The 24,003-nt window shown below is 44.5% G+C and overlaps 1 protein-coding gene across 11 annotated transcripts in view; it reads left to right on the top strand.

Annotated features, from left to right (window-relative positions):
* CHST11 (carbohydrate sulfotransferase 11) overlaps nucleotides 1–24,003 on the top strand; it is a 266,145-nt gene that overhangs the window by 169,216 nt on the left and 72,926 nt on the right. The window contains exon 3 of one of the 11 annotated variants that reach the window (XM_086401108.1): nucleotides 19,463–19,643. The exons of the other annotated variants lie outside the window; for them this stretch is intronic. Coding sequence (XP_086257234.1) covers nucleotides 19,632–19,643 — 12 coding nt within the window. The 5' untranslated portion in view covers nucleotides 19,463–19,631. The remainder of the gene's footprint in view (nucleotides 1–19,462; nucleotides 19,644–24,003) is intronic. 11 annotated transcript variants of the gene reach the window in all.

A 24,003-nucleotide genomic window follows, 5' to 3' on the forward strand; every position in this document is an offset into this window, starting at 1 on the left:
CTGGAGGCCTTCTGGCAGGTCCCCATGGGCAGCGTTACTTGGTCAAGGGGGATGTGGAAGGTGCATGTCCGTGTGTGTGTGTGTGTGTGTGTGTGTTTCCTACAGCTGTCGTGACAAAATTCCAGAGCAGGGTACTGGAACTCCCAGTGCTGGGGGACACTAAAGTGAAGTGAAAGCCACTCAGTTGTGTCTGACTCTTTGCGACCCCGTGGACTGTACAATCCATGTAATTCTCCAGGCCAGAATAATGGAGTGGGCAGCTGTTCCCTTCTCCAGGGAATCTTCCCAACCAAGGGATCGAACCCAGGTCTCCTACATTGCAGGCGGATGCTTTACTGTCTGAGCCACCAGGGAAGCCTGAAAATACTGGAGTGGGTAGCCTATCCCTTCTCCAATGGATCTTCCCAATCCAGGAATCAAACCCAGGTCTCCTGCATTGCAGGTGGATTTTTTACCAGCTGAGCTAGCATGGAAGCCTGGTAGGACACTGTCATCTCCCAGTTCCAGAGGCCAAAAGTCCAAGTCCAAGATGTGAGTAGGGCTGGTTCCTTGTCAGGGCTGTAAGAGCAGGCACTGTCCCGGGCTGTCTCCTTGGCTGGTAAAGGGCTGTCTTCATGTTCATATGGCCTTCTCCCTGTGCAGATGTCTGTGTGCAGATTTCCTCTTCTCCTGCAGACACCCACCATATTGGATTAGGGCCCTTCCTAATGACCTCAGTCTAACTTAATTGCCTCTATAGAGATCCTACCTCCAAATAAGATTACTTTCCAAGATTACTGGAGGTTAGGACTCCAAACTGTGAATTTCGGAAATATACACACAGTTGAACCCATAGGAGCATGTGCCTTATATTCCATCTTGTTTATCTGGAGATTGACAAAGCAGCTGTGGAGCCCATAACTCTGCCACTTCCTAGTTGATTGATGATTGGCCCTTTTTCTCTGCCTTCTTCTTCCATCTTCCCCCTTCCAGGCATACCTTTCACAAATCCCCAGCATCTGAACTCTGTTTATACTGTAATAGTTAGAGCTACTCCTTACTGATTGCTTCTTAAAGTACCAAGCAAGGTGCTGGGTACTTTATTTGTATTAATTCATGTAATCCTCATGATGGCCCCTGAGGTAGGCTCTATTATTCCCGTTATACATATAAGGGAACTGAAGTGTAGGAAGGCCAAGTAACTTGCCCCAGGTCACACAGCTAACTCAGTGGTAGAGCCAAGATTTCAACCCAGGCCATTTGGTCAAAGCAGGTACATTATAAACTACATTCACTTTACTTAATAGACAATATTTAACAGGAGCCCTCTATAGCTTCCATGTGCAAAAATTGGAGTGGTACAATGGGTCAGAGCACAGGTTCTGGGTTCTGCATCTGTTTGTCATCGTTTACCAGCAATGTGACTTTTGCAAGTGATAGACTCTCTCTGTACCTTACTTTTGTCATCTGTAAAGTGAGGATGACATTCTCTTAGGTCTTTCCTGTAGCTCAAATGGTAAAGAGTTTGCCTGCAATGCAAGAGACCCAGGTTCGACCCCTGGGTCAGGAAGATCCTCTGGGGAAGGAAATGGGAATCCACTCCAGTATTCTTGCCTGGAGAATCCCATGGACAGAGGAGCCTGGTGGGCGACAGAGGAGCCTGGTGGGCTACAAAGGGGTTGCAAAGAGTCAGACACGACTGAGATACTAACACTACTAAAGTGGGGATAACATTCTCTTAGAGGTGTTTAGGGATGATCATGTGAATGACTGGCACGTGGTAGCTGATTAATAAATATTATTATTAATGATAACATTTTCCCACCTCATTCTCTATTTTTACTGTGTCCAGTGTGGTAGCTGCAAGCCCCAGGGGGTTTTTGAGCCCTTGAAATATGGCTAATGGGAATCAAGATGTGCTGTAAGCATTAAATACACCACATAATTTGAAGGTTTAGCATCTCCCCCACCAAATGTAAGCTATCTCATTAATAATTCTATATTGATTATACATTGAAGTTGTGTTTTAGATATATTGGGTTAACTAAAATAAATTATTAAAAAATAATTTGTTTTATTTTACTTTAAAAAAAATATGACTACTAGAAATTCTAAAATGCCATATGTCCCTCACATGATACTTCTGTTGGACAGTACTGGCCTAGACTTGGGTCAGATGCTTAGTCACATCTGACTCTTTGCGACCCCATGGACTGTAGCCTGCCAGGCTACAGAATCTCTGTCCATGAGATTCTTCAGGCAAGAATGCTGGAGTGGGTTGCCATTACCACCTCCAGGGGATTTTCCCAACCCAGGGATTGAACCCATATCTATTACATCTCCTGCATTGGCAGGTCGATTCTTTACCATTAGCGCTGCCTGGGACGCCTCATTGGTCTAGACTGTAGACTCTAATCTCTAGAGGCCACATTTGTTGTATTTACTCTTGTATCCTGGCATTTTGCTCAGGTCCTAGCCTTATAGGAGATGCTCAAAAATATGGTTGTTGGGACTTCCCTGATGGTCCAATGGTTGAGACTTTGCACTCCCACTGCAGGGTTGCAAGTTCGATCCCTGGTCAAGGAACTAAGATCCTGCATGCTGTGCAGCATGACCCAAAAAAAAAAAAAAAAAAATGCAGTTCTGATTATACAAATGCTCTGTTCTTAGCCCAAGATAAATCTCTAGGGTACAGACTCAAGAAGGGGGAAGCCCTCAGTTCCCAAAACTTGGGGAAGCCCCACAGACTGGAGTTTTCCAGCTCACCCTTGAACCTGGCCCAGGCTGGCCTCCCACTGAATGGCTGGGTTTGATGGCCAGGCCTCCACCTCTCTCGAGGTAGCCTTGCTGTTCAGCCCTAGGGAAAACACGGCTGTGGAAGTATCTTCTATTTTCAGAGAAAGCAGTTTTGCACAGGGGACGTGAAAACTCACTTCATCAGCCAAAGGAGGCCTGTGAAAGAGGTCCCTATGTGCAGCAAATGGGAGGGAAGGGCCTGGAGGAAATTTCCACCAGGTTTGAGGTCCTTGTCCATACTTGGTGTCTCAGATTGAGCTTTATAAAGATAGAAGATTGACTCTTTCTGCCTCTGTCCCTCCACCACATCCCCTTCTTCCCAAAGAGAACCCCAAAGCCAGCCCTTGTCAGGGGACATGTATCTGACATTCCCATCAGACCTCACATCTCTGGAAACCGGGGCCAGCTCCACCCACAGTCCTGACAGATCTCAAGATTTGTGATCACTGATTGGAATGAGGGATTTCAAAAGAATGCTGGAGCTGGATGGGAGGTCTGAGGAACTGGTCTGGTCTCTTCTGTGGTTGGATTTCTGTGTTTCTTGTCCTTCCAGTGACATCTCTGCTGCTGGGGAGGGCTTGGCATGCAGGAGACATGAACCCAGATGACCTTGTCTAGAGTTTAAACAGGTCTACTTTCTCCTTGTGCCCTGAGCCTGGGCTTTTCTCAGTTGCTCTTCTGAAGGCGATGTCACAGAGTGTCTATGTCCCCAAATCCTGATTTAGTTTTGCTTGAGTCATGTGTCTTAGAGCGTCTGACAGCTTCTCTGAGACTCGGTTTCTTCTATTCACATGGAAATAGTAGCACCTGCCCAGCTTGTCATTGGGGTTAAATGAGATAATAACATCAACAGTGGTAGGCAGTGCCCTGCATGTTCTCCCATGCAGAACATGGTAGACACTTCAGATGCATGAGCGACCCTCCTCTACTGATTCTTAAGGATTTTCTTCTCCACCTCACCCTGCTCTGCCTCCCCGTTCATGACAGCTTCCTCTAACTAAGGCAGGGGAGAGAGGTGAGGGCTGGTTTCTATTGCATGCTGCATTTTCAGCCCAATTTAATGGCCCCCAGTTTAGAGTTCTCTTCCATGGCACAGAGGAAATTTGTAGAAAGTATCCTGGACATTGAAGATCACTAGTATTCCTACCTCCTTGCTTTTCAGAGGCCACCTGTTCTTTCTATTTGTGTCAGGATTAGAACAAGGAATCTTGGCAAAGAGGAGATGTTACTTTTGATTAAACATCTTGAGCCTCATTTCCCACTTTGGGGATGACTCAGCTCCATCTGGGTGAAGGAGAAGGGGAGCAGGAAGTCATTTTTACATGAAACATAAACTCAGATGGTCCTAGAGGTTATTACCTAAAGTGAAGTCTTCACATTGCCTGGATGGCACCTGGCACCTGGTAGAATCTCAGTGTGTGTGTTGATTTCTTGTCTTTGGTGTGGCACCTGAAGAAAGTCATCAGGAAAGGAGAAAGATTGGAGTCCTTGACCTCAGCTCAGGTGGCAGCACAGACTCTCGTTAGCTGTGTACCCTCAAGTAAGCCACTTTTCATATCGTGAGCCCCAGAGAATTTTCACCTTCAAAACTGGAGGTGAAAATAACTCGGCCTTCCTCATGCAGTGGCTATGGAGATTGAATAACTAAGTGAAAGTATCCTGTAATGGCAAAACAGGCAGTATTAGTTTCCCATCCTTAATTATCATGGGTAATGATAATACCCACGATAATACCCACTCAAAGAGGTACAGTATCTCTTTGATTTGTCAATTCCCAGTCGTGACTCAGATTTTTTTCTGAATAATATGGTTTTTAGACCATTTTCCAACCAATTATCAATCATGTTTGCTTTGGGGAGGCAGAAACTTAGGTGTCTTTCATCTTTTATTCTTCACTCCCTTATCCATAAGCAATCCTCCACTCACCAAGGTACCAAATGGGATATTAGGAGCACTTTTAAAAGAAAGAAAAAGCTCTTGGAAAAAATTGCTGATATAGGATGTTTAACTTCAGATAAGGGGGTGGCTGTTTTTGTTTTTTAGGTGCGATGCAAGTAGAGTTTATTGCTACTTGAGCTTTTAATTGGTTTACTAATATTTTTTATAGCTTCTTATTTTAATGTTTGCAGGTCCCCAGATGCTGAGGTTTACTGACATCCATGAAGGGATTGATAAATGATTTAGTTGAAATAGCAAAACTGGAGGCATTGTATGAATTAGAAATTGTGCCACAGAACCCACTCCAGAGTCACTAATTTGTTTAACGTGATCTGTGTTCCGCATCTGTTCCTCACCAAGTCACAGGAAAAACAAATATCCACTGTTCCCCAAGCCAAGCTGGGGTCGGAGGGCACCCAAGGGATTGGGGCAAGGCCTCTCAAGAGTGTCAGATGGGGGCTGGCAGGTTTGACTGGCTCAGGTCAGCAGGACTGGGCTTCCCTCTCTGGTCCGCTCTGCCATCACTTCTCTGTGAGTCTGATGAGGTTTGTCCACATAGATGGAGGGGAGGACGGATACGTGATTCGTACATCACTTCAGAGCAGCTCTGAGGTTTCTACAAGCAGAGTGACCCTCCTCCAGCAGCTGGGCTAGAACCCTTCTCATTTCTTCCTACCTCACAATTCTCTGTGGAATCTGTGATTTTGTTGAAGCTGATTTCTGTGGCTTTGTTCTACTGTTACTTCTTCTATGGCACAATTATAGATTTCTTTTAATTTTAAGTGATTTTTTAATGATATGAAAGAAATATTTATAACAGAAAATTTAGAAAATACATACAAGTTAGAATGAATAAACTAAAATTTGCCAGCAAATGCATCATCTGGAGATAATCATTGTTTTCTCCCCTTCCAGTTATACATGAACATGTATCCATTCTTTCTACAATTCTTTTCCCAGTTAGGTTGTTACATAATATTGATCAGAATTCACTGTGCCATACAGTAGGTCCTTATTGGTTATCCATTTTAAATATAGCAGTGTGTACATGTAAATTCCAAACTCCCTAATTATCCCTTCCCTCCCATTCTCCTCAGTAACCATCAGTTTGTTAGAAATAATCATTGTTTATCAATAAATAACTATCCTTCCACACTTTTCTCTGACATACATCTTTGTGTTTTTTTTTTTTAAATAGACACATGTAGACTATATTGCTTGGTAACCTGTTTTATTCACTGGTCTTTTTTGAGCAGTTTTTCTCCATAATAGTGAACAGCCTCTCTTAGACTGCTGTTCAAAGGGGCTTATTCAGACTGACCCTAATAAACAAATACCTTCCTGGGACTGGTTTGCCCCAGTGATTTGTGCCCTTGCAGAAATATGAGATTGGCTACAGCTATGCATTTCTGTTTGGGTTGCTTCAGCGTCATATGGGCTTCTGACATATAATACAGAAGCCCATTCCCCTTTCTTTAGCCTATTTAAGGTACCATTCTTAACAAGTTCATAAGGGTGACTTATTTTGTTCCTTTTCTTTCTTCCTTCTATCCATCCACCCATCCTGCTGGCCATCTGTCTGTCCTTCTTTCCCTTCCATCCATCCACGCAGGCATCCATCCAATGTATTGAGCACCTAGACTGTGCCAGGCATCGTGTTTGGTACTAAAGAAGCAGAGATGTATGATGTCGGCCTCGACCCACCAGGAGGTACCAGTATCTACCTAGAACTAATGTCTGCCCTGTACATGAGATGGCAATCCCCATCTGATGTCTCCATTGCGAAACTGATCAATTCTAGTAGCTATCAGGCAGATGACTAGGGATAAAACGGGTAATTCCTGCTTTACAATGGAAGCATCTTGAAGCTAGAACCTCTGTATTGCTTCTTTTCTGTAAACCCCTAGATGCCAACTAGGCCTCTAGCCCCATACACTGTGAGACCACAAGATGAATTGAATACTAGAGCAGACTAAAGTGGCAGCAACATTTTTAGAAAGCTGTTTTTCAGCACATCTAGTATGTATCTCATAAATCAAAGAAGAAAGGATTTTGATTCTTCTTTAAAAAAAAAAAAAAAGTGTCCTTCTTAAGTCTCGGAGAGACAGCGAGTCTATTCTATTTAGCTTTAAACGATATTCCCCTCCCTCACGGTGTGTTCCAGAGAAGCATGGCTTTGTGTAAAAAGGTAAGATTTATTTTTGCCAGTAAAATATAACACAGAGCACAGCCCAGCAACGGCATACAGCAGGAGGAAGTACCTCACTGGATGCCAGCGGCAGTTACAGTAAAATGTTACAAGTGTGAACAGCCCCCACCCCCCCGCCCCCCGTCAGACAGAGTAGGCTGCGTTTTTTTCCCCAGAGTAGTGGTTTTTTTTTGTTTTTTTTTATGGTGCCATTTTGACTTCCTAAGACTGCCATAGATTTATAAGGAAATAATTCTTCCAATGGGCCTTAGTGACATCTTAAAGTTTTACATGTGCTATTTATGAAATTGCTAAAACTGTTCCATGCAAACATTTCCATGTCACCAACTTAGGCCCATTTATTACATTTATGCAACTATGCTATATGTGGTTTTTTTAAAGATACCAAAATATTTTTAATAACCCCAACCCTGAGGCAAACCTCGGAGGTTAATTGTAATAACGAATGTAGTCCTTACCCTTGCCGTCCAGAAAGAAACAGACAGTGGCTCCTGGCTGTGTCAGAGTGCTACAGACACCTCTTCCATGAGCATAGAACAGGGGGTTCCTCCACGAGCCCCCTCGTCTTCATCTTCCCTCCCTGCTGTCGCATCTCTCGCTGCGGCCTGGCCACTCTCTGTTGATTACAGATGTATGGGAACAAGCTGAATCTGGGGTCTGGCTTTGTCTACCCAATTTATTGTTAACTCCATGACTTTGACTAAGTTTTTCTCCTCCTCTGGGCTTATTTTTACACCTGTGAAAGGCTGTAATAACAACACTCATCTCAGGATTTGGGGAAAATAGAGCTTTGGAAGGGGAGCAAGAGGCAACATAGGAAGAAAAGTAGAAGTGTTAGTCGCTCAGTCGTTTCCAGTTCTTTGTGACCCAATGGACTGTAGCGCACGCCAGGCTCCTTTCTCCATAGGCTTCTCCAGGCAAGAATACTGGAGTGGGTAGCTATTCCCTTCTCCAGGGGAATCTTCCTGACCTAGCGATAATTCTGTACCCTCTGAGCCACCAGGGTCTTTCACTTTTACTTTCATTGTCTGGGGGGGTCGAGGGGGAAAGTCCCATTTCAAACTGTGCTGTCTGTGTGGAGGTAGTTGCATGTAGAGGTTACAAGTGCAGGTTCTGAGGTCACATTGCCTGGGTGTTGGGCAAGTGTATTAGTGTGTGCTTTGGGCAAGCTGTGCATCTTCTCTGTGCCTCCATCTCCTGTCTGTAAATTTGGGATAATAATAGTAACTCCTTGTAGGCTTGTTCTGACCATTGGCTTAGGTGATCAGTCTGCAGTGCTGTGCATAGTGTTTGGCACATGCATGTTCAATAGATGTAAGTGGTAGCATCCCTAATTTTTAACCTTTTTCTGTCTATTGAAAACTCCATATGTAAATCTGATACAAATGTATAATTTTTCCCTGGATACAGAGCTAATACCCACTTTATGTGTTTTTCCCCATCTTTCTTTCCTTCCATCCTTCCTTCTTCCCTTCTCTTTTAGCATATTTGTTGTTTAGTTGCTCAGTCGTGTCTGACTCTTTCTGTGACCCCATGGACTCTAGGCCACCAAACTCCTCTGTCCATGGGATTTTCCAGTCAAGAATATTGGAGGGGGTTGCCATTTCTTTCTCCAGGGCATGTTCTCAACCCAGGGATTGAACCCACATCTCCTAAATTGGCAGGCAGATTCTTTACCATGGAGCTACCAGGGAAGAAGCCCTAGCATATTTAGACCAACATAGATAGAATTGACATTGGGTTACTTTATTTAAATAACTACCAGTTTCAAGTTCTGTTTAAGTTAGAAATTTACTTTGCATTATGAAATTGTGGCAAGTGTACCTTCTGTCTCACTGAAAAACACCTGAACTGTTTTCCTCAAACTTCCCAAAACAAAGAACCTGGAGGCAAGAATAGAGAGATTTAATAAAGGAAGTTTCTTTTTCCAAATGCAATACAGAAGACCAGGGGCTATTGTGAAACATGGGCAGCCTCCTGCAGCCCCCTCTGCCTTGAATTCCGCCTTACCGAAGCATGATTTTATTAAGATGAGGCCATCCAATTTCCTTCCGTTGTTCTTGGGACTCTGCATTTTTGGTAGCCCATTTGCATCTGTCTGCATGTTGAATTCTAGAGGGTGTGATTACTGACAAATAAAATGGGATGAAGTAATCTGGGTATTCTTCCTACATTGATATTCAAATTCAGTATTCAAGGCTCAACATGCCTGAAATACAGATTTTGCTCTGAAATACAATGGATGGCCAACAAATGTTTCTTGATTAAACAAAGAAGGAGAGAAAAGAAAAGGAGGAGGGAGAGGGGAGAGAGAGGAGAGGCAGATACGGGCATCCAATGTGGAGAGGTAGGTTGGGGTCAGAGAAGTGGGGAGCAGTGTGAAAACTCCATGTCCACGGTTCAACAGCACTGTGTGTGTGGGTCTGATGAGAGCCAGAATGACAAAGTCGCTGTTCCATTCTGTTTTTCAAAACTTTGCCAAGGGTAGCTGACAAGGACTCTTGGTTATATTCCTCTTGCTTGGCAAATAGTAGATGCCTTGAAAATACTTGCTGAATGAAACATTCCATTAACCTCACCTCCATTAACCTGACTTAATGAATATAGCCATTTCCATCTACAGTGAGTGAAGTGAAACGCTCAGTCGTGTCCGACTCTCTGCGACCCCATGGACTATACAGTTCATGGAATTCTCCAGGCCGGAATACTGGAGGGGGTAGCCATTCCCTTCTCCAGGGATTTGCCCAACCTCTGGGATTGAACCCAGGTCTCCTACATTGCAGGTAGATTCTTGACCAGCTGAGCCACCAGGGAAGCCGAATGATGTAACTGTAAATGCACTAAATGATATAACTGTTTTGAGATGTAAGTGGCCCTGACTCATCGGGAGGAAAAAGTTTGGTGAATTTGGTTCAGTGGAGACTCTGGTTCTTAATAGCCATTTGACTAACTGTTGGCTGCAAACAGTAAGTTTCTTTTAGCCTCTCTCATACATGTGGATAGCATCTTGGTGCCATGGAGGTCTGCAGGTGTCCCCCTCCCTGGCCGCTGTTTTTGAAATAAGATGTGAAAGTCATACAGTCTCCACTCCTGCGACTGGGTGCTCTGTCTCCCATGGGTCCTCCAGCTCTCAGATTGCACAGAAAGGCTGTGTCTTCCATGGGGTTTGCAAGAACGTGGGCTGTAGATAAATGCTTTATGGAAATAAAACATATGCTCTCTAAAACTCTGGCCCTTGGAGTTTCCTGCCAGTCCTTTGCTTGCATCTCAGTCAGTGACAGAATTTTGCCCTTTGGGAAGGGGCCTAGTGAAAACAGAGGGGCCCTTACCTCTCCATCCAGGATGTTAAAGCTGGAAGGGTCTCCAGCATTCATCCAGGCTCTGCTTCCTACTCATTTATGACCTTGGGTGTCCATGAACTCCCCTGGGCTTCAGTTTCCTCATCTGTAAAGCAGGCATAGCAGTGGTCATATCCTTAAAGGCTGTGCGGATTGAAGGAGGTTAGTTTCTCAGCACTGCCTGATGGCCCAGGTGATATTGGTTATTGTTGTCACACATCACATCACCTGGAGGGTCTTTCCATGGCCTGAGATGCCCAGACCTACTGAATCGGAATCTCTAGAGGTGAGGGCCCAGTAGTTCATGTTTTTTAAAATTCCCAGAGATAATTTTCATGTTTAGCCGGGAGTGAAAGTACTGATTCTAAAAGAGCTGGATTCATGGGGTCTTCTCTTTGGAGTCAATATAGCCATTATTTGTTGTTGTTGTTCAGTCTCGAAGCCATGTCCGACTGTTTGTGACCTCATGGACTGTAGCATGCCAGGCTCCCCCGCCCTCCACTATCTCCCAGGGTTTGCTCAAATTCATGTCCATTGAGTCAGTGGACCTATCTAACCATCTCATTCTCTGCCATCCCCTTTTCCTTTTGCCTTCAGTGTTTCCCAGCATCTGGGTCTTCTCCAATGAATTGGCTCTTGGCATCAGGTGGCCAAAGTATTGGAGCTTCAGCATCAGCCCTTCCAATGAATATTCAGGGTTGCTTTCCTTTCAGATTGACTGGTTTGATCTCCTAGCTACTATAGAAGCCAGAGTCAGAATATTTGTGTTGCAACCCTAGCACACCTCCTTCTGTCCCCACCCCAAGCCATTTGCCCTTGACCTTGAGCCATGGACTAAACATCACTGAAAGTCAGTTGATGCAACAAGAAAATGAGGACAATATTAGTATCCCTCATAGGGTCATATAGGGATTAAATGAGATAATATATATCAGTCTTATAAGTATCCCATTAAATAATAAGCACTTTATACATATTAGCTCATTTAATCTTCATAACAATGCTATGTGGGTAGGTACTATTAAATACCCACATTTTACATATGTGGAAACAAAGATATGTGCTTGTGTGCATGCGTGCTCAGTCATTCACTCATGTCCAACTCTTTGTGATTATGGACTGTAGCCCACCAGGCTCCTCTTTCCATGGCGTTTTCCAGGCAAGAATACTGGAGCGGGTTGCCATTCCATGGGGTTATTTATGTAACTGCTCTAAGGTCACAGGTGTTGGAACCTGCTTCTGAAATGCTGTGCTCATGACAGCACAGAACAAGCCATGATGAGCTGTTAAGCAAGCCAGTGGGTTCTACTACGTGGCCTGTGATTGCCTGGTCCAGGAGCAGTTGCTGACCACAAAAGTAGGCACAGAAAATATTCTCCATAATGATGTTTATCTCCTCTGGAGCTTGAGATCAGCTGCGTGGTGCAGAAGGAAAGAGGTTTTCCAAGTCTTTCCAGCTGTCTTGCCTGTGAACATTTACTGTGTGCTGGGGTGGACAGCAGTAATTCATACCAGTCTGATGGCAGCAGCCCCCGGAAATGTTGGGGTCCCAGCAGAGGAGGGAGATTCATGCCTCAAACCTGTGCTTTTCAGAGGGAGTCGGATTCTGGGAGTTTCTAGCCCTCCATAAACTGTCCTCCTTTTTGGAATCAATACAGTTGTCTTCCTGTAAGAACAGAAGGGCCCCAGGCAATGCTGGCTACCAGCAATGAAGGTGTCCTCAAGCAGCCATGGCAGCCCTACTGTTCCCTCTCCCATTTTCATAAGCAGGGAAGACTGCCTCCAGGAACCAGGGGGTCCCCAGCGTGCCTTAGGCACACAGCCCTCTGAGAGCAACAAACCCACACAATTGCCGGCTGTCTCCTGCCAGCCAGCTGGGCTGAGTGTTCCTGGGCACCCGAGCCTTTACTCCCCTCTCACCCCTCCCCACTCCTCCTGCCCCCTGGCTCCACACCCTCCTGAATGTTCCTTTCTAAACAGCTACAATCAGGAGCCTGTTCCTGTGCTGGGAAAAAAGAGCAGCATGAAGGCTTTTAAACTTGCTGGGTAATTTAAGGTATTTATCGCTATTTGGAGAGCTTTGCTTGTTTTGAATCCTTTCACCCTCCAGCTTTCAAAAATGGTGCAAGTGATTTTTTTTTTTTCCTGTAAAGGATGCTTCTGGGTCCTTCCGCTGCCCCCCGAGGCTAGAGTCTGAATGCAACCTCCAGACTTGGGTCCATTAGCTGAGGTTTTGTTCATTCTTCAAACAGGCTGGCCATAAACATTCATTAGGCGCCTACCTGGTCCAGGCCAGGCTCCTGTTTGTAGACTGCTCCCTGCTTCCATGCAGGATGGTGACTGTTTACAATACAGCAGCAGCAGCCTTGGAGGTCAGGAGCCCGTCGTGGTCTTTATGTCCAGGTTGACCCTGAGGTCAAGCCATGTTTTGCCAAAGGGCTATGTGACCCTGGGCACAGTTCTTAGCTTCTCAGGAACTTTGATTTTCATATAAAAATGAGTGTGATAACAGCTCCTACCTTATTGCTTTAGAAGTTGGATGACCTGGGTTCAAATCCCAACTCTGCCGCCACCTCATGATGTGGTCTTAGCTTCTCTATTATCTGATTTAACTTACCTTTAAGTTCATAATAACAGGAAGTCCTTAAAAGGGAGTGAGAACTGAGCTAATGCACATGAAGATCTAGTACCTGACACTTAGAAAGGGCTTGATGAAACCATGGGTGCTTGAGAGAAAACATACACACACACACCCTGCCATGGCGAGAGGCACTTGATAAATCTAACTTACTCCCCCTCCCTCCTTACCTCGAACCTGAGCAAGCCAATAGCTGGACAGCAGCAGAAGCTTGCCAAGAAAGTGGAAGAGTATGGACTTTCCACTTGGCTTCCTGGAGGTCTTACTGACCTGATAAAAAACAGAAGGAGAAGGGTGTCCTTCCGCCAGTGTACTCTGGTCAGAACAGTCCACCGAAGGTCCTATGGTCTGCTGACTGCCTTCTGTCTTTGAGATCTCTAGGGGATCCACAGGGTCCTTCCTCCTTCCTCCCTTTTCCAGTCATGTCCCTCTACAAACTGTTTCTACCCGCCTGGTGTCCCCAAGTCAGCCCTCTTCATCACACTCTCGCTTGCTCACTCTCGTTCTCTTCCCCACCCCCCCAGCCCCGACTTAATGTTTCTACTTCTGCCTTGCCAGTTACTTTGATTTTCCATGTGTGGGTTACCTGAAAAACAAAACTGGTTTTCCTGCCCTGCCTTTTGAAAATGATGGGCTAATCAGAAGGCCCTAAGACCATGTATGGAGATGAAAAGATGATTACCAGGTTGGAAGATTTGAATTAAAACAGGCAAATGGCAAGTCTTTTTTCCCTAACATGGGTTGAGGTAGGTGATCTTTCCCCTTTAGCTTCATGACATCCAGTCTATTGTTCCATGTCCTCTCCTCCTGGAAGCCTCCTGTGATCTCCACTCCTATTGGATTACTAGTTTTGTGCTGCCTGGACCCAAACCAAGGGATGGGGATGTGGGACGACCAGTCAGAGCCGGGCTGCTTGATTGAAAATCTTGACCCTGCAAATGATTTGCTGTGCCTTGGTTTCCTCCTTTGCAGAATGGAGCCCTTATTTAACCCCTGTTTCATAGGCTGTTTGGAATATTTAGTGAGATGATCCATATAAAGTACTTAGAATGTCTGGCCACCTCTCATTACTATTACTAGTATCTTCATGATGTTCATCACAGAAGCACTTATTGGAGTGTAATCAATGATTCACTTGTCTCCTTCCTTCCCTCAAGGGTCTAGAAGCAAATTAAGAGCCAGAACAGTATCCTATTTAACTCCAGGGAACAATGGTGATGCAGAAAAGGCCACTGTTACAAGCAAGGTGATAATTTGTTTCCAGAAGACTCCTTTACTTCCAGAAAAGCTGCCTTTAACTTATGACTTGATACTTTGATATTTCACACAGTTTTTTTTTTTTTTTTCTTCTCACTTTCTTCCATATTACATAAAGTAAGCAGAGTCATTTTGACAGCACAGAGGAAGCCCCGGTGCCCTTTATAGGAGTGTGGCAGCAGGAACACTGAAGCTGGCCAACCGGGCAGTGACTCAGCAATTTTTCTCCCCGTAACTGGGATCACTGCCAGCATCTCTTCTGCCTGGGGGACCATGTCATACAATAGTATTTTAATTATCAACAATGGAGGAAATATGCTCTGATTTGAGATATTTTGATATTCAGGGTTTTTGAGCCTTGGTGATGAGAATGCCTGAGAATGCCAGGGGCGGTACAAGGGCAGTTGTTTCCAGAAGCATGATGAACAAGGGGCATGCATGGTGCCTATGGGTTCACCAAGGTCCATTTGGTCTACATAGTGGAATAGAAGCTGCAGGAATAAGGGGGCCATGGGACAGTTTCCGAGGTTGGCTCTAGCACACGAATGACAGCTTGTAGGAGTGACATGTTCCACTCTGCCCCGAGTTGTCCGGCTATCTTATTGCAGGTGTGCATGTGGAGAAAGGCAGGAGGAGCAGCCAGCTCCACAAATGGAGAGTGAAGAAGCCGATGCTTTCTGCTTCCTGGCACATTCTACTGAAGTACCATAATGAATGAGACTTGAAAGGAAAATCGCTTTTATGAGATATCATGCGACTTGTGTCCATGATGGATTTTGTGAACAAGTGTTTCTTTCTGGTCCTGGCTTCCTTCAGCAGGAGAAGTTGGCTTCAGATCCTAGTCCCACCTCCAAAAAGACCTGGGAAGGAATAACCTCCCAGTCGAGCAAGACATCCCCTGGGATAGGCAGCTCCACACATGACAGGGAGTGCACACATTGCTGGCAGCTCTTCTGGCTGGAAAAATGGTTCTTCCTATTGATTTTGAGTCTTCCTCCCATAGCGGCCAGACAGTGAGCCTCCCCCGGGGCTGCCATACCACTCAGGCGGCACCCTGTCCTCCCACTCTGTCCACCCAGATACACAGACCTGAATATGAGTCTCAACTGCTGGTGCCGGCTCTTACCTTTCCTGTTGCTTGCCTCAGTCTGCCTTGACAAACCACCACAGACCAGCTAGTTTAAAACAACAGAGATGTATTCTGTCCCGGTTCTAGGGGCCAGAAAGCCATTCCTTCAGGAGGCTCTCGGGGAGAATTAGTTCTTGGCCTCTCCCAACTGCTGGTGGTTCCTGGCTTCCAGGGCCTAGGGCTTCATCTCTGTTCAGCCTCCTCTTCTTCCTCTTACAAAGACACTTATTGGATTTAGGGTCCACCCTGATGATCACCTAATTCCCAGGTGGCTCAGACAGTAAAGAATCCACCTACAATGCAAGAGACCTGGTTTCGATCCCGGGGTTGGGAAGATCCCCTGGAGAAGGGCATGGCAACCCACTCCAGTATTCTTGCCTGGAGAATTCCATGGATAGAGACTGGTGGGCTACAGTCCATGGGATCACAGAATCAGACACGACTGAGTGACCTAGTAGAACATAGAACTGGTGATCATGGATGGTCTGATTTCAAGAGCCTTAACTTAATTTCATCACAAAGACCCTTTTTCCAAATAAAGTATCGTTCAGAGGTTCCAGGGATTCAAATGAGGATATATTAGGGAGGGGAGCACATTCAACCCAGGTCACCTCTTAATGGAAGGTTACTTATATGAATTAACACTGACTTGAGGTTTTCTGTGGTGAGCCTAAAGCATTTTCCCAAGAGCAAACATCTGGTGATGCCTCTTTCCAGCTGTTTGTTTGACAGATTACTTAACCTCTTTGGACCTGTATCTTCACCTGTATTATGGGAATAGTAATCATGTGTTGTTGTTCAGTCACTAAGTCATGTCTGACTTTTTGCAGCCCCGTGGATTGCAGCATGCCAGGCTTCCTTGTCCTTCACCATCTCCTGGAGTTTGATCAAACTCATGTTCACTGAGTCAGTGATGCCGCTCAACCATCCCATACTCTGTCGTCCCCTTCTCCTCCTGCCTTCAATCTTTCCCAGCATCAGGGTCTTTTCTAAGAGTTGGCTCTTCACATCAGGTGGCCAAAGTACTGGAGCTTCAGCATCAGTCCTTCCAATGAATATTCAGGGTTTATTTCCTTTAGGATTGACTGGTTTGATCCCCTTGCTGTCCAAGGGACTCTGAAGAGCCTTCTCAAGCACAGTTCGAAAGCATCATAGTCCCTACCCATAGGCTTGTTGTGAGGATTAAACGAATTCACACAAGTACAAGGCCTCAAGCGCCACGTGGCACATAGCAAGCACTGTCTAAATATTAGCCGTTTGTATGGTGATTATTGTCCTGGCATTGTAATCACCCTCGGAACTTCCCTCACATACTGAGACTTTCCTAGATCACTCATTTTACTTTGAGTGTATTCTTCTAATGTGCTGGCCCCTTATGTCTCAACTTCTTGGAACTTGCTGTGTGACTTTGGACAAGTTCCTTAATCCCTCTGAGTCTGGTAGAACTTTCCCCTTGGCAAAGCTGCTAAGGGATTAAAAGCGGGTCAGTCATGTGACACGTGGTTTACATCAGTCCACGTTGGCTAGACAGCAAGAAGACAGCTTGTGCACAGTTTGTGGCCACGCTGTAAACATGGGTGGCATCTCCCTCGCCTGTGTCTTCACTGCCCTTTGGCAGTGAGACTCTGCAGTCAGGTCTCCCCGGCCTGTAGTAACGACTTGCAGTTAGGTTTAGTGAGTTTCCTTCTCCGAGCCTAATTTTTCTGCAGTCCAGCACAGGTGAGGCCCTGGGATTGAACCAGGGCCCCCTGCTTTGGGAGCATGGAGTCTTAGCCACTGGACCACCAGACAAGGCCCAGGAGCGAATGTTTCTGGAATATTACTCTTCCTTCACCCTGACTCTGCCAGGCACTGTCCTGATCACTCTACATTCCGTCTTCCCATCCTAGTGGGGAAGGTCCTGTTACAATCCCCATTTTACAAATGAGGAAAGAAATGAGGCCCAGAGTTTCAGTAACTTCAGTAAATTCTGGACTTCAGACCCAGGCACTTGAGCAACTGGATTTGATCCCCTCATTTAATGTCTGCAACAATTTCTAGAAGGCCCAGAGTTCCATAAGTGTTTTATAGAATTGAATATTGAACGGCTTTTCCTATTAACTGAGGAACCTTGGTCTTTGCTAGCAAACTAGAACATTTTCTTTGCCCCCTAGACTTGAGAGTAGTGCAAATTTTTCTCTTATTGGTTTTCCAATTGGTTGGAAATTTGTTCCCTTGTGACCTTGGATAAATTCCTTAACCTCTCTGAGTCTAGTAGAACTTTACCCTCCCCTCCCCCAGGAAAGCTGCTAAAAGATTAAAAGCAATCTGTCGTGTGACACATGGTTTACATCAATTCATATGAGCTGAACAGTAAGAATGTATGGTTCTTGAATCCCAAATGTTGTGTGACCTGCACAAGCCACATTACCTCTCTGAGCCTTTGTTTTCTGAGGTTAATAGCATTTAACACATTAAATATGCTAATATATAGAAAGTACCAGGCACAATAACAAGTCTCAATATACAGTAACTTGAAAAGGAAAATAAAAAATACTTTGTAGTTTTCTCAAGAAAAGTATATTTTTAACTATATTTTGCTTAGATAAATTTCATACAGATATCTCTTATAATAGCATGTGTTTTTAGTAGAGATCACGCTAATGTTATGTATATCGAGCTATTCTGGCCAAATGAAAAGTTTGCAAAGAAATACTTTTAAAATTGAATGAGAAATGAATGGCGATAATCATCATTATGTATGAAACAGAATCATTTACCATTGAAAAGGATCTAATTAAGAAACGATAATAGACATTAATTACTTCAGCTTCTTGATGAGAGTTGTGAACATTCCCAGGCTTCTTCCGTTACCATGAAGCGTGGTCTAAAATTGCCCTGCATGGATCCTGGCCCTTTTCCATCTGGATGATAAGAGGTTTTGGTTCTCCAATCTTTGTTTTTCTTCTCTTTTTCTCTTAGCTATGTAGTGTCAGTAGGATGCATTACCAACTTCAGGATCCAAAAAGTTGACTGGGACTGGGAGTTATAATAGCAGTAATAATAATAAATAATATTATTAATAAAAATAATAAATAAGTTATTTCAGGTTTTTCTGTAACATCTCACCGAAAAACCCAAACAAACTTTTTAACCGCCCACTACAAATAATAACTGCCATTCTGAGCTGAGCACACACTCAGTGTCAGACATCCATGTTAGCCATTGAAAACCCATCAGCTCTGACATCAGATTCCTGGTCCTCAGCCCCGTAGTTGACTGAGCAAGCTACTGCTCTGTGCCTCGGCTTCCTTTCCTGTGGAAATGGCATTCATACAGTACTCTTCTTATAGGGTTGTCTTGAGGTTTAAATGAAATGGAATGTGTTTAGTAGGTAGCACGCTCTCTGGCAAGCCGTAAGCACTTGGTCATATTAATTGCTGTTAATGTCTTGAAGAACTTTCTGGTGCAGATGAATGAGGAACTCAGGCTCAGTGAGGCTTGGGGGCTGGCTCAGGGTCACATGTGCTTTAGTCAGTGTGGTTGGGGGACATGGGCTCAAGCCTAGCTCTGACTCCAGAGGTGGGGCTCACACCCTAACCCTAACCCTATGTCAACCTTGTCATCATGGGTAGTGTTGTCTGCAGGAGAGGGAAACTGCTCAGTGATGGCTTTTTTCATATCAGTTTGAGTTTTGAGCCATTATCTAGAGCCTGGCTTTCACTTTATGGATGATGTATTAGTTTCCTGTTGTTGCTGTACCCAATTATTGCAAGTTAGGAACTTAATAAAAATATATTATTGTATTAGCTAAAAAGTTCATTCAAGGTGGTCTGTAACTCGAACAAACTTTTTGGCCAACTCAACATTTTAACTTTCTAAAGGTCAGACATCTGAAATGGGTGTTATGAGGCTAAAATCAAGTTGTCAGCAAGTCTGAGTTCCTCCTGAAGAATTTGGAGGAGCATCTGTCTCTTGCCTTTTCCAGCTTCTCAAGACTGCCTGCATCCCTTGGCTGGTGGCCCCATCATTCCAGCCTCTGCTTCCACTGTCACATCTCCTCTGACGTTGACCTTTCTGTCTGTCTCATATAAGGACCAGTGTGATTATCCCCTAAATAATTCAGGATATCTTTTTATCTCCAGATCATTAATCACACTGGCAGTCTCTTTTGGCCACATGAGGTCACACATTCACAGGTCCCAAGATGAAGACATGACCTCTCTGGGGGCCATCCTGTTGCCTACCACGAATGGTCCTCATCTTGCCTGGAAGCGGACCCTGTTCTCCTTTTTTGATCTGCTGTGTGGTGCTGGCTTCAGAGCATTGCAGATTTAGTCCTAATCCCCAGCCCCTCTCTTCACTGACATGCGAGCCCAGGTAAGAGTTTCATTTCTTTGTGCCCCATTTTCTCCCTTCTTCATCTGAAAAAATAGACTTCACCCATTTTGTGAGGCTAGTAAGAGTACAAAATGAAGTAATGTGTATAAAATGCCTGGTCCTAATTGGTTCTCAAAAATGGGAGCCTTTATTCTCACGATGATTACTTTCAAATCATTTTTAATGCTCCTGTAACAACAAACAGAGCCCAGTGTCTTGGTTTAAAAAATGAACAAGGGTTTTAGCATGTAGGTCAAGGGGTCCCTGATCATGGCCTGCAGAAAAGCAGGAAAAGAAAACCCCAGGATGGTTCCAACTTACCAGAACTGTATTCGGTTGGGAACAAAAGGGTTATTCAGGTGACCAGATGATGGGTGTCAACCAGAAGGGGACAGGGGACAGGGAGTGGGATTAGCTTGGCCAACAGTATTTGACTGTGAAGACTGGGCAGTCTTCTGTAACCATGTTTATACTAAAAGAGGCACAAGATATTTTACGGCTCCTATCGAGGTCCAAAGACTAAATAGCAACCCTGTTTGATCAGCCTTTCATGGGTTATATTATGTTTCCAGGAGGAATTGGGTATAAATCTCTCAAGGTGTCTATTTGAAAGTGGGAAGAACCACTGGGAATTTGAGGGGAGCAGAACAGAGAAGGTGAAATGTAAGTCTAGCCTCTCTGAGCTGTCACAGATTTTCAGACACAGGACGAAGCTGCCTTGGGCACCATGTTGCCAAGATGGGTAATTGGAGCCTGCGCAGCAAGGGAAAAGTGAATCTTTGTCTTCTAAGGAACCTTCTCGCTCTGCCAACCTCATCTCATATTACTCTGCCTGCTAACCACATCCTTCAAACTTATCCCCACTGTGAGACTTGGGTGGTGGTCATTCCTCCCTGGGAGCCCACATCCCTGTATATGTCCACATGGTTGGCTCCTTCTTGTCAAGTCTCAGATGAAATACCACCTCTTCCAAGAGGCCTTCCATGCTGCAGTCACTCCTGGTTGCATCGCCATGTTGTATTGTCTTCACCATCAGCAGTGAGTTGCTCATTTGTTTGTTTGTCTGGTGCCTCTCTCACCACCTCTGAAATATAATCTCTGTGGGAACAGGGACCTTGACTGTTACCTACCATTGTCACCCAGTGCAGGAACATTGCCTCCCACACAGAGGGTGTTTGTGACAGTAATCGCTAACACTTATTTTGTGCTGCATCCTCTCTTTCTTTTTTTTTTTTTTTTTGTTAATTTTTATTTTATTTTTAAACTTTACATAATTAGTTTTGCCAAATATCAAAATGAATCCGCCACAGGTATACATGTGTTCCCCATCCTGAACCTTCCTCCCTCCTCCCTCCCCATACCATCCCTCTGGGTCGTCCCAGTGCACTAGCCCCAAGCATCCAGTATTGTGCATCGAACCTGGACTGGCAACTCGTTTCTTACATGATATTTTACATGTTTCAATGTCATTCTCCCAAATCTTCCCACCCTCTCCCTCTCCCACAGAGTCCATAAGACTGTTCTGTACATCAGTGTCTCTTTTGCTGTCTCGTACACCGGGTTATTGTTACCATCTTTCTAAATTCCATATATATGTGTTAGTATACTGTATTTATGTTTTTCCTTCTGGCTTACTTCACTCTGTATAATAGGCTCCAGTTTCATCCACCTCATTAGAACTGATTCAAATGTATTCTTTTTAATGGCTGAGTAATACTCCATTGTGTATATGTACCATAGCTTTCTTCTCCATTCATCCTCTCTTTCTAAACTAATTCCTTTAATTGCTCTCATCTGTTTCACAGGTGAGGAAACTTGAGATATAGTTTGATAAATTTTGTTGTTCATTGTTAAGTCGCTCAGTTGTGTCCGACTCTTTGCAACCTCATGGGCTGCAGCACACCAGGCTTCCCTGTCCTTCACCATCTCCCAAAGCTTGCTCAACCTCATGTGCATTGAGTCAGTTGATGCTATCCAACCATTTTGTCTGTCGGCTGTTGTCCCCTTCTCCTCCTGCCTTCAATCTTTGCCAGCATCAGGGTCTTTTCTAATGAGTCTGCTCTTTGCATCAGGTGGCCAAAGAACTGGAGCTTCAGCTTCAGCATCAGTCATTCCAAAGAATATTCAGGATTGATCTCCTTTAGGATGGACTGTTTGGATCTCCTTGCAGTCCAACCACAGTTGAAAAGCATCAACTCTTCAGTGCTCAGCCTTCTTTATGGTCCAACTCTCACCTCCAAACATGACTACTGGAAAAACCATAGCTTTGACTAGAGGGACCTTTGTTGGCAAAGTAATCTCTCTGCTTTTTAATATGCTGTCTAAGTGTGTCATAGCTTTTCTTCCAAGGATCGAACATCTTTTAATTTCATGGCTGCAGTCACCATCTGCAGTGATTTTGGAGCCCAAGAAAATAAAGTCTGTCACTGTTTCCACTGTTTCCCCATCTATTTGCCATGAAGTGATGGGACCGGATGTCATGATCCTAGTTTTTTGAATGTTGAGTTTTAAGCCAGCTTCTTCACTTGCCTCTTTCCTCTTCATCAAGAGGCTCTTTAGTTCCTCTTCGCTTTCTACCTTAATAGTGGTGGCATCTGCATATCTGAGGTTATTGATATTTCTCCTAGTAATCTTGATTCCGGCTTGTGTTTCATCCAGCCTGGCATTTTAAGTGATGTACTCGGCATATAAGTTAAATAAGCAGGGTGACAATATACAACCTTGACGTACTTCTTTTCCAATTTTGAACCAGTTCATTGTTCCCTGTCCAGTTTTAACTGTTGCTTCTTGACCCTCATAGAATTTCACAGGAGGCTGGTGAGATGGTCTAGTATTCCCATCTCTTTAAGACTTTTCCACAGTTCGTTGTGATGCACACAGTCTAAGGCTTTAGTGTAGTCAGTGAAGCAGAAGTAGATGTTCTTCTGGAATTCTTTTGCTTTTTCTATGATCCAACAGATTTTGGCAATTTAATCTCTGGTTCCTCTGCCTTTCCATAAGTCAAATTAATAGACTACTAAGCCATATTCCACATATGACTGAATTAACTTGTATCAGTTATTGCTATCATCATTCCTTGTAACAAAACACCCCCTTTCTTCGTGATAATTGTCAAGGGCTTCAAGGCACAGAAAGAACAAGGTTCCTTTTGTTTTTCTACTGAGTGGGAAGTAGATTGCATTTTATATTTTCAGAGAATTGCTGCACAGATTAATTGAGCATCTACCTGGTGTCAGGCATTCTGCTGAATTTTATTTTATTTATTCACTGATTCAGTCTCCATTGTTGGGTGCACTTTATTTTTAAATACATGAAGCAGCCCTGAGAAGTACAGCATTGCCCTGTTTTGTCCAGTTTGGAAAACAGAGACCAAGAGCGGTAGAAAACCTCCCGCCCACATAGTAGTTTCTATTCTACCTTTATTTCTCCCGAGATTCTCCAGATACATGCTCTGCCCCAGACCAGAGCTCCTCGGTCATGGTAGATACTCTGTAAATGTTGGCTGAGTGAGTGGAGGGTGGACAGGATGTCAGCCAACCTGTGAGGGCATGTTTATTATCTTCTTCTTCCAGAGAGAAACATTCAGGTCAAGGTCACCCAGCTAGTCAATGAGTCAAGAATCCATCCCAGGTATTTCCAACTCCTCCAACCAGTAGAGTTCAGGACCCACAACATCTCCTCTGCAGTTTAGAGGCAAGGGGGATGAGGGTATACACGAAGCTTGTGACCCCTGGGCAGCTGCCTATTCAGGACCAGAATTACCCATAAGCACTGCAGGGTCCCTTTGAGTAGAACTGTGTTCTGCATTGGCCTCTGCCTGGGATGTGGCTCAAGGAGGAGGGATTGGGAATAGAGAGAGCCCTCAAAACAAAACCATTCTGCCTGGAGGTGTTCCATCATTGGTGAGGCCAGGCCTGTGTGGACTATGAGTAGGATTCAGGGCTTGGCCAGAGTGTGGCAGACAACCAGCATGGATACCTGCTGAGGTGGGAGTGGGCGGCTTTCATCTCTCTGGAGGCCGCCCTTGCATCATTCACCACAGAACGAGGGAAAAGGTGAAACAGAGCTCTGCCCTGTGGAAAATCTTAGCTTCTAGAAGTGCTGCCAGTAAAGTGGCTTTAAAAAAGGTGTAGTTTTATGACTTTCAGGCATAGCGCATAGCCTAAAAATAAGACCTGTTAAGTGTTAATACAAAAATTATCTGAGAAGATTACCATTTATGGTTTGCCTCTGTTAGGTTGTTAGTAGAAGCTCATAGGTTCCCGCCTCATAGGTTGTTAGTAGAAGCTTGGTAGCTATTGTCTGGATGAATGAATGAAGTAGTGAGGGAATGCATGAATGTGTGAGTGAATACACGCAT

The sequence above is a fragment of the Bos grunniens genome, chromosome 5 (genome assembly GCF_055505025.1).
Source record: "Bos grunniens cultivar Pamir isolate PY7600 chromosome 5, Bosgru_T2T1.0, whole genome shotgun sequence".
In the NCBI taxonomy this organism is placed as follows: Eukaryota; Metazoa; Chordata; class Mammalia; order Artiodactyla; family Bovidae; genus Bos; species Bos grunniens.